At 37.8% G+C, this 14,612-nt stretch overlaps 1 protein-coding gene across 1 annotated transcript in view; it reads right to left on the bottom strand.

The window, feature by feature from the left end:
- CEP192 (centrosomal protein 192) overlaps nt 1-14,612 on the bottom strand; it is a 91,653-nt gene that overhangs the window by 67,018 nt on the left and 10,023 nt on the right. The window contains 6 exon segments of the mRNA XM_023754273.1: nt 2,250-2,580; nt 7,724-7,857; nt 8,519-8,660; nt 9,336-9,484; nt 11,067-11,187; nt 13,669-13,718. Coding sequence (XP_023610041.1) covers nt 2,250-2,580; nt 7,724-7,857; nt 8,519-8,660; nt 9,336-9,484; nt 11,067-11,187; nt 13,669-13,718 — 927 coding nt within the window.

Below are 14,612 nucleotides of genomic sequence, written 5' to 3'. Positions count from 1 at the left end.
GATGGAGCGTCGGCCTGCGGACTGAGGGGTCCCAGGTTCGATTCCGGTCAGGGGCATGTACCTGGGTTGCGGGCACATCCCCAGTAGGAGATGTGCAGAAGGCAGTTGATGTTTCTAACTCTCTATCTCTCTCCCTTCCTCTCTGTAAAAAATCAATAAAATATATATTTAAAAAAAAAATAAATAAATAAAAAAATAAAAGTATGGAAATAGAACTCAAAATATCCCACAATATAGTACTAAACATACAGAGTATTTAGGAAAGACTTTATTAGTCAGATGACTCAATATTGTTTTATTTCTTCAATACATTTTTAAATAAGTATGAGGGTTTTGTTTTGTTTTGTTTTCCTAAAAGACCAAGGTTATCATCTACATTAAGATACATTTGGTAAGATTTCAGAGTGGAAAATAACTTCATCAATATTTTATCACGAAAGTAACGCTGGTAACAATTTATAAAAGGAGCCAGTACTCTGAGATATAACCAGGGATTAACTCTCATCATGACAGAAAGAAGCTGTCAGCCATACTCTGTGGCTTCACTAGTAAGAAACAAGTCCTGGTTCTCCAGAATCTCTGCTTCAGAGAGCTTTCTGTCACTATGCACATCCATTTCATCAATGAGATGAAGAGTTTCTTCTTGACCAGTACCCTGATTATTGGGTACCATCTAAGGTAACAGCTCTTGAGAATCAAGCCTGTTATCGGTATCTTTGTCATAATCATTTAGGAATCTACTAGTATCTTTCTCAACAAGATCCACTCTGCATCTTCATTTACTGGATCCTGCCTATAGTCACCAAAAAATTCTTCCAGCCCTGACAGGGTACCTCATTTGGTTAGAGTGTTATCCAGATATGCCAAGGTCGCAGGTTTGATCCCGATCAGAGAACATACAAGAATCAACCAATTAATGCATAAATAAGTGGAACAACAAACCCATGTTTCTCTCTCTCTCTCTGCCCCGTCTCTAAAATCAATTAAATTTTTAAAAATTCTTCCAAACTAACAAATCCATCACCATTTTTGTCATGTTCTTCTAAAGCCTCTTGAATGACAAATTCCATCAGATAATCAACTTCTTCAGGATGCTCAAAAGCAATAAATTCTTCAAGATACAAACCATCCTGGTTAGCTATTTCAAATCCCTTCTTGTCCTTTAAATGAAGCTGCCTAAGACTCCTCTTCTGCAACAGCCAGAGCTGTGCTCTCATCAAAGTCAATCACACAATCATACATCTGAATGTTGCACTCATCCATGACACACTGCCATCACTGTTTTTATCATTGTTAACAAACTATCGTTTCGCTTCTTGCACAGCATAATGTTTAAAAGACAACTGAATCCATGAACTGAGTTCACTTTTGGTGAGAAAGCCATCTGAGTCCAAGTCAATTTTCTTTATGATTGACTTCAACTGCCCTTCCAGGGTGAGTTGTCAACTTTTTCCTGGCTGCCCAGCAGTGCCTTGGTTGTAGCCCTGCATGGCCCTAGAATGCAGCAGCCCCAGGCTTCAGGCCCAGTCACACTGTGCTAGTGGCCATGGGCACAGGGCAGAGGAGGGAGGAGGGGAGCAGTGCTGATTGGCACGTGGTATGGCCTAGGTGGGGAACACAGTGCTGAACTGTTCCTCAAGTCCCAAACTCACAGCTGGACACAGCTTAAGATTACCCCAATTTTCTTGGCAATATCCATAGTAGGAAGCCAGTCGAACATGTATATGCCATCTTCTCTCCATCAGGCTTGATCAGGGTGTTGACTTTGGCTACATCAATGTAACAAAACTTCTTCACAGCCTGTTTATCTGGTGCTTGTTGGCCTTGACATCCAAAATGAACACAAGAGTACTGTTATTTTTTATCTTCATCATGGCTGACTTGGTAGTCAGGGGAACTTAATGATGGCACAGCGGTCAGGGGAAGTTGATGAGGGCACAGTGGTCAAGCTTGTTTCTCCTGGGGGACTCTTCCGGATATATTCGGGTTGCCACACCAGCTGGGCAGGATCTCCATTTTTTTGTGTGGCTGTGGATGCCTTTCAGCACTGCTTTCTCTGCCTCCAAAGCCTTAACACACTACCCTTCTTCATTTTAGGCACCATCTTCATTTTTAAAATACCATTTTTTAAATTCATAAAACTTAAGTATTTTAATATGAAAGATGAGGAAAGTCCCACTTAGAAATATATTCTATTCAAAATATATACACAATATTTTATATATTCTTATAAAAAAAAGTCCACTTACGGTCTTTATTCTTTTCAATGGACTCGTAACTTTCACATGCTCTTCTTTCGCTAGTTGGTGACTGGAGAATATCAGAATTAATACTATTTTTATTAATGGGCTTCAAAGATGCTATGTTCATATTTTTTTGAATGGATACTTTAGGAATCTTAGTGTCTGAATCTGATGCCAATTGCTTATTTTGATGAGGAGACCCTGCCTCCAGTTTTAAAGGATTCATCAGGTCAAAATCACCTCTATTGACATTTGTATCATCATGAAAATAAACAGGGTTAAATTTTGCATTAGCAGTCCTGATAGTCTTCACCAGAACTTCTTCTCTTGTGCTTTCCTTTAAAAAGCAATAAAAGAGCAACAGTAAGTTTTGTTTTTCAAAACTCATTCCAAAATGTTATGGGCAAAAATTATGTAGTTGACATAAATGTTTATTATATAAGAGAACAGACTATAGAGTATTCACTATATTCTTCTAGATTATGTAAGACCCAATGTTAAGCAGAACTACTTCTTTTTAGTATTCTAACTTTAAAAACTTTGCCCAGGAGGCTGTTTTTGTCACATATCTTATGACAGAAAAGACTGCTATTATAGGCTGCTATTCATAATGTGATCATTGCAAACACACAACAGATTCAGGTACCAAAAGTGGGTCCAACATATTCATTACATTTACAGAATGTTAGAAATGTCAATTTAACTTTTATCATTACCACTAAGGATAGTAAGCCCATTAGTGTGACCAACCTCGTAAAAGTAATATGAATAACAGACCTTGGAAAGACAGACATTAATATATTTTAATAGGAGTAAAACAGCAACTACTACCAATGTCCCTAAGAGTCTAATGACAATTGCATCAGACACAGCAAAGTAAGTCATTGCTTCAAGACCAAGCCCTCCAACAAACTTTCCCAAATGGCACTTCTTTTTCTTTCCTAGAATAACAACTGTTGAAAAGGGGCTCAAGTGCCTACAATACTCTTCTTAGAAATTCAGCTATGAATAAAGTGCCAATAAAGCCTATAATAGCAGTCTTTTCTGTTATAAGATATGTGACAAAAACAGCCTCCTGGGCAAAGTTTTTAAAGTTAGAATACTAAAAAGAAGTAGTTCTATTTAACAGAAAAGACGCTGACTTTGAAATAAAGTCATAGGTTCACTGTTTATTAACTGGGTGATTTTCTAACACTGTCATACAAAAAAATAAACTTACATCTCTACCTTATATCAAAATGAAAGTAGTAGGAGAAAATACAGATGGATAATGTATTCTTCAGTAAATAACATCTTCTAAGTGTCAACACTCTCATGGATTAAATTGTGTCTCCCAAAAAAGACATGCCTGAGTCTTACCACAAGGTACCTGTAAATTGTTATCTTATTTGGAAACAGGATCTTTGCAGATTTAATTAAGTTAAGGGTTTTGAGATGAGATCATTCTGGATTTAGGATGAGCCTTAAACCCAACGAGCAGTGTACAGTTAACCCTTGAACAAAACAAGTTGGAACTGCCCAGGTCCACTTATATATGGAGTTCTTCAATAATATACAGTTGGCCCTTCATATCCCTGGGTTTCATTCACATCCCTGGATTCAACCAACTACAGATTGAAAACAGTATTTTTGATCTCCGGGTGGGAACCGTGGATGCAAAGGGCCGACTGTATGAATTGTGAGGTGTCATCTTATATAAAGGACTCGAGCACCTGTGGATTTTGGTATCCGGGCATGTCTGGAACCAATTGCCTGCAGATAGCAAAGGATGTAGTTAAGCTTTAGGTGAGTCAAAAGTTATACATGGGTTCCTGACTGCATGTGGGATAGGAGAGGGTTTGACACCCCAACCTCCACACTGTTCAAGGGTCAACTGTATTTATAAGGAGAGGAAAACTTCAGAGAGACAAAGAGCGACAGAGGAAAAAGCCACGTGAGGATGAAAGTAGTCATTGGATCAATTCTGCTACAGCTAAGGAACACCAGGTCAACACCTTGGATTCAGAATTGTGGCCTCTAAAACTGTTAAAAATAAAAATGTGTTGTTTTCAGCTAGCAAAAATGTTGATGATTTGTACCAGCAGCCCCAGAAAACTAATACAAACACTAAAACCTAAAATGCATAAGGATCAGCAAAGGCAAGACCACATGAAGATACACAGGAAGCAAGAAAAGCATAAGGAGAAACCAATCCTGTCAAAACCTTGATCTTGGACTTCTCCAGAACCATAATAAAAATAAATTTCTGTTCTTTGAGCCAAATAAATGAATAAAATGCATAAGGATTAAAATATCTCCTTAATATAGAAAAGTTTATGAAAACAAGTTAAAATATGGCTTCCAAAAAAACAAAGACAAATAGAAAAAAAGACAAAGGAGACAAATGCCATTTAAAACTAGATAACCGTGCCCTGCCATCATGGCTCAGTGGTTGAGCATCGACCTAAGAACCTGGAGGACACGGTTGATTCCCAGTCAGGGCACACGCCTGGGTGGTGGGCTAGATCCCCAGTGTGGAGTATGCAAGAGGCAGCCAATCAATAGATTCTCTCTTATCATTGGTGTTTCTCCCTCTCCCTTCCTCTCTGAAATCAATAAAAATATATTTTAAAACTAGATAACTGTTTTTCATATATAACATTAGCACAGATTAAAAAGAACCAGAATGTGGGGAACTAGCTCTCTCCTCAATAAACTGACTTAAAACAATCTTGAGCCCTAACCGGTTTGGCTGAGTGGATAGAGCATCAGCCTGAGGACTAAGGGTCCCAGGTTCGATTCCAGTCAAGGGCATATACCTTGGTTGCAGGCACATCCCCAGTGGGGAGTGTGCAGGAGGCAGCTGATCGATGTTTCTCTCTCATGGATGTTTCTAACTCTCTATTCCTCTCCCTTCCTCTCTGTAAAAAATCAATAAAATATATTTTTTTTAAAATCCTGAATATAGAATGTAGTCAAGTGATTACAGCCCACCCTCTCCCAAAATCGCTGCACTCTTTTAATGAAATGCACTTGAACTCTTCATGTGCTTGGTTAAGGATCCATTTGGGCGAAAATACCACCTGTGGGATTATGACTGACCACCTCCAAGACAGAACACCACCCAGGCAGAATGATAGGGTAGTGCCATGGGCTTCGGATAGCCACTCACTCTCCCTAAACCCAAGGAGCCATTGGTGGGAAAACTGGTGCTCAACCATTTGTAGATGACTGCTTCTGGGATGGGGTTTTCGCTCTTGCTGTGATCTTTTAAAAGTCAGCCCAAGACACAGGGTTTGTTGAAAAAATAAAATAAAAAAGAGGAATGCAGTTTCTCTGACAGATTTTTAAGCCTAAACACAAAATAGATCTTTGTTTACACTTTGAAAGTTTAACTCTCAGGAAAACTTAAGAATTAGGAAAGGTAAGAAAGAAAAAAATAAAAACAATCCACACGTTCCTTAGGAGGTGGGGTTTCAAGAGGAGATAATGATAGTACAGTTGACACTTGGGATGTTAGGGGCACTGAGCCTCACGTAGTCAAAAATCCCCGTATAACTACTGACTCCCCCAAAACTTAACTACAGTCTTTTGATATCCACAGGTGACTGGATCTAAGTTCCAAGACCCCTGTGGATTCCCAAATCCATGGATGCTGAAGTCCCTTATATAAAATGGCATACAACAATGCATACAGTCAGCCCTCTGCATCCACAAATTCCCAACCAAAGATTGAAAATGCCATTTTCAATCCAAGATTGGTAGAATCTGCGAATGCAAAACCCTGGGATACAGAGGCCAAATGTATATTTATTGAAAACAATCTGCACATACGAGGACCCACAAAGTTGACACTTGTGTTGTTCAAGGGTCAACTGTATTGGAAAGTCCCATCTGACTGGAGTCTAAGGAAAACAATAAGGTAACAAAGCACTTGGGACAATGGCGGAGCTGGGAGAGGCCAACGAAGCAGAATTGCAGCGGAAGGCGCAGTTCACCACACAGGTGCGGGACAGGGACCAGGGTAAAGAGAAACGAGGCTAAAATACAGGTCCCAGGCACCCGTGGTGAGGTCGCCGGATGTCCCTGCTACACCCAGTTCCCTCGCTAAAGAAACAAGTCGTGGCACCTCTGCTGTTGGTGCACCACTTCATGGAGCTACGTTGGATAAATGTGTGGAGAAGCCAGGGAATCGCCTAGCCCAGTGGTCGGCAAACTCATTAGTCAACAGAGCCAAATATCAACAGTACAATGATTGAAATTTCTTTTGAGAGCCAAATTTTTAAAACTTAAACTATATAGGTAGGTACATTGTTATTAACTTAATTAGGGTACTCCTAAGGCTTAGGAAGAGCCACACTCAAGGGGCCAAAGAGCTGCATGTGGCTCGCGAGCCGCAGTTTGCTGACCATGGGCCTAGACTCTCATACTGAAAATTGTCTCTCTAGCTCGGTGGACCGCTTCATTGTCACTATTCTCGCCATCACCAGTCATTTTGCCCAGAATGTACAGAAAGGAGGGCCGTAGGCCATTCCTAGAAGAATGACAGAAGAAGCAAAGGGCTTGTTATTAAGCAGATTGAAGAGCCAGTAAGGGAAAGTTGTCAACCCACTGTCAGGTAAACTTCAGGCTATTACTAAGCCTGTTGGTGCTAAAGAGTAACAGATCAAAAATTCAAAGTGAAATTTATTTATTTAGAATTCAGAAACTCCACACTGTATCACAACAATTATTCAATAAGTGTGAGTTCGAGAGAAAAGAAAGCACTCTAGAGAAAGGGAAGTATGCTGTCCAAAACATGGAAAGATAGCATCCTTCATAGACTCTAACCAATGATTTTAACATCTGCCATTATCATATGTACCATATGATTTCACTTACATGTGGAATCTAAAGAACAAAATAAATGAACAAACAACACAGAAATAGACTCACAGATACAGAGAACATTTTGACAAGTTGCCAGAGTGGAGAAGGGTTGGGAGGCTGGGTCAAAAAGGTAAGGGATTAAGGAACATAAATTTGTAGTTACAAAACAGTCACAGGGATGTAAAGTATAGCATAGGGGCCCAGCTGGCGTGGCTCAGTGGTTGAGCATCAACATGCTGGGGTTGCGGGCTCAATCCCTAGTGTGGGGTGTGCAGGAGGCAGCCAATCAATGATTCTCTCATCGTTGATGTTTCTCTCTCTGCCGCTCCCTACCTTTCTGAAATCAATAAAAATATACTTAAATAAATAAATAATAAAGTATAGCATAGGGAATATAGCCAATAATATTGTAATAAGTATATGTGGTGCCAGATGGGTACTAGATTTACAGGGGTGATTGCTCATAAGTTATAAAAATGACTAAGCAATGGGTTGTAGACGTGAAACTAATATAATATTGTACATCAACCATAACTGAAAAATAAAAATTATTTAAAAATAAATTAATAAAAATGCTATCAGAAAAGACTTTGTTATCATAGAACATTTAAAGAAAATGCAAATAAACTTACTCTGTCACAATGACGAACAATACCCTTTGAACTTTCTGCCCCTTCTTTCTTTTTTTCACTTCTCAAGGTGTTAGAGGAAAATGGTAACACATCATCTACATGCCTTCTACTATTTCCGTTATCTATAGAATTACCTAAAATATAAGAAAAATAATGAAGTAATGTCAAAGTTTCAGTAATTTAATGTAATAACTCTTTTTGCTGTTCAAATTATTTTATGTAAACCTAATACTTAGCTTTCATATAACAAATATAGCAATTGCATGAGAGAGAAAATAACCAACAGTATGAGGTAACAGTAAGTTTGCCAAACTGTTACCATACAGAGAATTCATTTCTAATTCTCAAGCATCTGAATAGAGCACAATCATTTGTAATCTACAACCTACAGTATCCCCAATAATACCAGTGTCCTCAGGCATTATTAAAAGCTCTTTTGAGCATGATCCCTCTTGGGAGCATGCCCACGCCTTTCCCTTTCTCCTTTCCAGGCGAGTTATCTATGCCTTACTCTCTCCTAAGCTCCAAGAGCTCTTCTCCTGCCTCTGTAAATTGTTTCCTGAGCCTACGCAGCCCAGCTGGCTCATGTCTACTACCTCTGTAACTTTCTAAATAAACTTCCTCTTTTAATTTTTTTTTTTAAAAAACCTCTTTTGAAAAGTTTCAGACTTTCAAGATTTGGGGGGATACAAGGATTAATACATATTAAATCATACCAAAGAAATGAGGGGATTTTTTGCAAAAAAATTAAAGTCAAAGAGAATTTAAAAACAAAGGAATCATATCAATACTTACTGGTCCCAGGGAGACAAACATGGCCTTGTTCAGACTCTCTGTGGGTTGTTTCAGAATTTCCTGAAGAGTGTGAGCCATGGGAAATCAGAGAGCTGTTATTTTCTGACTGAAATTTACAGTTTAAATTACCGTTTCCATTTGCCTGTTGAAAGAGTATCTTAGCTTTATGAATTTTTAAAATTAAAAACAAACATTTTGAGGGATAAAATATAGGGAGCAGACAATGTCTTCTTCATAGAAGGATGCCAAGGTAGTTGTAAAATGTAAAAATTGTTTCTGAGAGGCCTCAGCAATGATACTAAATCCAGTTCATAAAAGGCTGTTCAGGAATCAGAATGTTCACATGACCTTGATGTATCATCCCAGAGGACTTACTGATAACAAATGGGTAGGAGATATCTGGCTGACACATTAACCTAGATAATCAGACACAGCATCACTAATGGGACAAACAGACTTATATGTCCCCTGAGTGATGCAATGAGACATCCACATCACCCACGTTTAATCTTAATCTATTCATGAGAAAAATGTTTAACCTGAATTCTTGCCAAATGTTTAATGTAATCAGAAGGGGGGAAATTCGGTCATTTTACAAAACAAGTCAGGGTATATACACATTGACTGTACTGTACTATTCTTTTAATTTTCTGTGTGATGGAAAGAGGAAGCAGGAACGGTGTTTCTCATCGGTTTATATTGAGGAAAAATAGAATTCCAAGAAAACCAAAAGCTTAAGTTTTATGTTAGTATCCAATGAGACCAGTAATAATTTTCTAATGTCAAATTCCTGAAAAACATAATAATTGGAACATACCAGACTGAGATCACCTATAGGCAACCTAAAATCTTTTTCTGGAAGTTCCTGTCCTTCTAGGTCTTCATATATCATTCCTGGAATTGCCAGTTGCTCAAAATAAGCCTCCAAATGATCATCATAAAACTCTTCATCATCAATATCATCATCTATTAGTAAATGGAGGAAAAATAGAACAGGCTTTAAAGTAGTGAATGAACGATAATTTAACCAAAAAGGTTGATAAGACATATAAATCAATGATGATTTTAATATTCAACATGGAAAAACTTATCATTTCTGTCTATAAATTATTATGAGGATTCCAATATAACTAAATATTTAACTTTCTTTGATAGGATAGCACAGAAATAAATCCTGGCATAAACCCTATGTTAGGGTATAATAAATGTGGCATTAAAGATCAGTTGGAAAAGGGCAAATAATTTAGAAAATGTTGTGGCAAATGAGTAACTATCAAAAAAGGATGGATAAGCCCATCATAAAAGTAAAAATAAATTCTAGATGAATAATAATTAAGTATGAAACTTCAAACAATATCTGATCTTGAGAAAGAAGGAATTAAGGGAAAATAATGTAACAAAATTGAACCCTAATAGGCATGATTAAAAATAGTCAACCTCTACCAAAAGCAGAAAGTTGCAAATAAACAGATAAAAAAAAACACCGGGGCAGTGTTTTTGTTTGTCTTTGCAATGGTTTTTTAATGTTTCAACAACCAGCCCAGCAGGGGCAAGAATGGTTCTGTAAGTTATCACTGCCTTTTCAAAAGGATAATTTTGCAATCAACATTAAGAGCCTTAAAAGTACTCATAACCTTTGACTTAGTTATTCTACCTCTAAGAATCTAGCATACTCAAAGAAAGTTCTATATAAATTCAGGTCAACAATTCCTTATCCATAATTCCACCATCCAAAAATATCTAAAAACTTTAGCAGCAAAACTTGTCCTGAATTTAGTTTCTACTTATCCCACTCAGCCCATCAGCCTGGCCTTCAAAGCCATGAATAATTTGATCCCTGCCTCCTTTTCTGGATTACTCTCCAATTCAGATTCCTACAAGTGCTGTAAATATGCCACACAAAACTACTGGCTATTCCCCAAACATTGGCTATATCCGCCCCCCCGCGGCCCCCCCCCACCACCACCACCACCACAGGATCTTTTGCTGAAGTTATTCCCACTTCCTGAAATGTACTTCTCTTCCCATGCCTTCGTTAAGGCCTATCACAGGCCTTTGCAAGGAGGAGGAAAAATTGTGTCCTTTCAGTAAAGCTTCACAGATAGCTTCTTCAATCAGAATTTGTCACCCTCCCATGATTCTTGCACAATTTGTTCTGAGGAACACATAATATACATAATACAGTTGGATGTTTAGCTATGCATCTCTTCTCTTATTTGGCAGGTCTTTCAGAAAGCAGAGGCCAAATATTTCATGGTTCCCCCAATTTCTTAACATACTGCTTTATACTGAAGTGGAACCTAGGGTTACTACTTTGTACCCTTATGATACTAAACTCAGGGATAAGCACAATCATATCAAGACTGATACACAGAAATGCTTCAAAAGTCCATCATTTAACAGAAGAAGCCATTTGAGTGCTGGAAGATAGGAAGAAAGGAGAAAGCAAAGAAACAAAAATCTGGCATAGGAACAACTGCAACCAAGAAGCAGAAAGACACAGAATGTCAACATAAGGGCTAGGAAAACACAAATTACATTACAGTACCAGAAGAGTCATCCAAGCTTGTCAGTGACATAAGTTTTTCATTTTCTATTAAACTAGTATGGCTTAAGTCATTGTTTGAATTCTTCCCTTCAAAATGTTTTCCAGCATCAGGAACAACAATCTATAAGAAATAAAATGCATGTAAGAGAAGCACACTCACAGCTTTGAAGACCATAGTACGTACAAGGCTGCAAAAAGGATCACCAATGTGCTCAGTATCTATGATTCACAATTTAGGCAATGAAGGCCTAGTTGTTTTATATCCGTAATAACTTTCTTCCTACCTTGATGCCACCTCCCTTCCCCTGACCCATCCAATAAGACATCCTTAAAATTTAATATTTCAAAATGTACACATGCTTGAAAGACCTAGAAATATAGTTGGTATACTAATATACGATTGAATTTGAGCAAAACAGGCTTGCGATAGAAGTGAAAATAATAGCAAAGTGGCTCAGCAACCTACAATGGAAAAATGGATTTCTCTGCTCCTCAACCCAGGAACCAAGTAACCCTAAGGACACTAAGGCCCAGAATAAAATGTGACGTTTTCTTCTAAGTGTTGATTTTATTTCATAATCATATTATATATCAAGCAATTCCACCTTAAGAATTAACTTGCAAAATGCACATTAATTTTTAAGATTAAACGCATGGGCTCTCAATGCAACTGCAGACTTGTAGAGGGCAGCACAGCCTTATTATGCTCATAAAGATCTAAGGCACCAAGGACTACTGTTGTGGAATTTAAGTTCTGTGTGTTGAAATTTTTTATAATAAAAATTAGAGAAAAACCTGTATGAGGAAGAACAATACGTAAAACACCTCTGCCTTTTTGGTCATGGATGCTACAGAGAACTCGATCCATTCTGCCATCGTGGTGTCTTACATAAGGGCCAATTGAACTAGAGAGACGCTGGAAAACTTCCTTATTTTGTGAAGGTGGTGTAGTTCTTACAGTTTAGATGATGAGATCTATCAAAACATATTTCTTTCACTGCCCTGGATACCAGGACAGTCAAAGCCAAAACAAAAGTCAAATGCAGTAGTAGCTCCCTCTGGTCCAGGTTTTTAAATACACTTATTTTCCTCCTGCTATCACTTTTTCACTTTCTTTTTATTAAATATCTCATGTTTCTATACTTGTTTTCCTGCTTTCAAGTTTTATGGTCCCCCTCTTATCATCAATGATATCTAATGTTTTTAGGAAATCAATTCTTCAACCATCCTAAGAAAATAAATTACAAATTGAAGGGAAAAGGTATGTTCTCTCTTCTCAGAAACCATTGCTTCTAAATGTCCAAAGAAATCTGCTTTCTGATTCAATTTCAATTTGACCACATCTGAACCTCCTATAAAAAGCAGCTCTCACACTGAAGCGATCAGTGGTTACACACAGGAAGTAGGCTTACGGAGCAAGAGTCAACAAATACTTTCGGTAAAGGGCCAGATAGTAAATATTTCAGGTTTTGCTAGCATAGTCTCTATCACAACTTCTCAACTCAGCTGTCGTAGCCATAAACAATACAGAAACAAACGAGCATGGCTGAGTTCCAATAGAACTTGACACAAACAGGCAGCAGATGGGATTTGGACAATGAGTTACAGTTTGCCAACCCCTGGCAGAGGGAAATTACTGACTTTTTTTAATTCTTTATTGTTTAAAGTATTATATATAGTACTACATGTCTCCTTTTCCCCCACTGACCTCTCCCAATTACTCTTACTTTAAGCCCTTTTGTAATCATTTTATAAAAACTATCTTAAAAATTCTTATGAAAGTAAAACAAAACTTGCATCTCCGTTTTATAAGGTTTAAAAGTACTTAGTTTACGTTTTGTAAACAAGTCTCATAAATACGAGACTATAGGCTTAAAATCCAACCTCACTGTTTATGTTGAACGTAAACTGCTTATCTGCTCAACACCCCTTCCTTTGAGGAGCCCACATCTTTTTCCCTCATATGGTCCTGGTATGGTTGTCAGTCACATTCTTCTATCTGTGTATGTACGGTGCACACGTACACACATACACAAACACACTGAAGTGAACATAAGGTTCACCTCATAAATCAGACCGTTTTATCTCAACCCACCCCTCGGCTCATCAACCTACAAAGGGGAAGATATATGACCCAAGTGAGCTCATTAGAATAGCCCTCTACTTTTTTTTTTAATTTACCCCACAGAAAGATCATGCTCTTCTTTTGTTAGCACAAATGTAAAGAGTATAGGCCTGAGTCACCTACACATGAAGATAGTGTCCCTCTCATTCAACAAATTATTGAGTATGTGTGAACAATGTGGCAGGCACACAGGATACACTAAACAAAACAAAGAGAAAGCCTTACCCTGATGGAGCCAAGAGGGAACCAGCACAGAATGAAGTAGAGCAGAGGGACAGCCAGTCCATATGACACAAGGAGCCCAGGAATAGACAGTCCCGAGTCTAGCACTACTTCAACTTCCCAGTTACTTAAAGCAGTACCTTGGATTTTTGCTATTTACAAGTAGAAGACTTCTATTATTAGTACTACTTAGCACTTATATATGTGAAATAGGAACTTACTCCGGATGTTAAAAACAAACATAAAAAAGATTACCTTGTTCTCATTATTCATCCACGATCGTAAACAAACATCAATAGGTGAGACTATTTAAGAAAACAAAAACAAAAACTGAGAGATCAAGTTATTTTATCAACTAAATATCCAATAATATTTAAAGATAGAAAATTAATCAACTGAACACTTTTTCCTTTAAGTAGAACATAGAGCACTTTTTTTAAATCCTTACCCAAGGATATTTTTGCCATTTATTTTTCAGACAGAATGGAAGGGAGGGGAGGAGGGAAAGAGAGAGAGAGAGAAAGAGAGAGAGAGAGAGAGAGAGAGAGAGAGAGACAGACATCGATTGGTTGCCTCCCACATATGCCATGACTGGGGCCACAAATCAAACCCAAACTGAAGTATGTGCCCTTGACCTGGAATCAAACCTTTCACCCTTGAGTCCACAGGTCAATGCTCTAACCACTGAGAAAACCAGCCAGGGCAGAACACAGTACGTTTAAATGATGCTCTGGAACCCATCAATTAAGTTTTAAAAAAACAACTATTAAAATGGAAGGGTAAAAAATTATTCACATGCCCCAACACTTCAATATGAATCTAATAAACCTTTAAAGCTAGCTTCTGCTTTACAGAAGATATTGGGAAGAGAGGAAAATGATGCCCTGGGTAAGCAAACAAAATCCAAATACTGAGGCAATCTACACGGGGACTGACCTAGCCTATCTCAACAAGGCATTGATTTAAAAGACACACCAAATGGACCATGACATAATATAACCTTCCTTGAACTCAAATTCAAGCAACTGAGATAATTAGTAAATTGAATATGGACTACAGTACCATATGGTAATAAAATAATTAAGTTTTTTAGTGGTCTTTAATAGCACTGTGGTTATGCAAGAAAATGTCCATAATTTCAGAGATACACACTGAAATATCCTATATAATAAAAGCATAATGTGCAAATTGACTGAACG

Source organism: Myotis lucifugus, unplaced genomic scaffold, assembly GCF_000147115.1.
Source record: "Myotis lucifugus unplaced genomic scaffold, Myoluc2.0 scaffold_58, whole genome shotgun sequence".
Classification (NCBI taxonomy): domain Eukaryota; kingdom Metazoa; phylum Chordata; class Mammalia; order Chiroptera; family Vespertilionidae; genus Myotis; species Myotis lucifugus.
The sequence above is the reverse complement of the archived record's forward strand: the minus strand, read 5'-3'. Positions and strand labels throughout refer to the sequence as shown.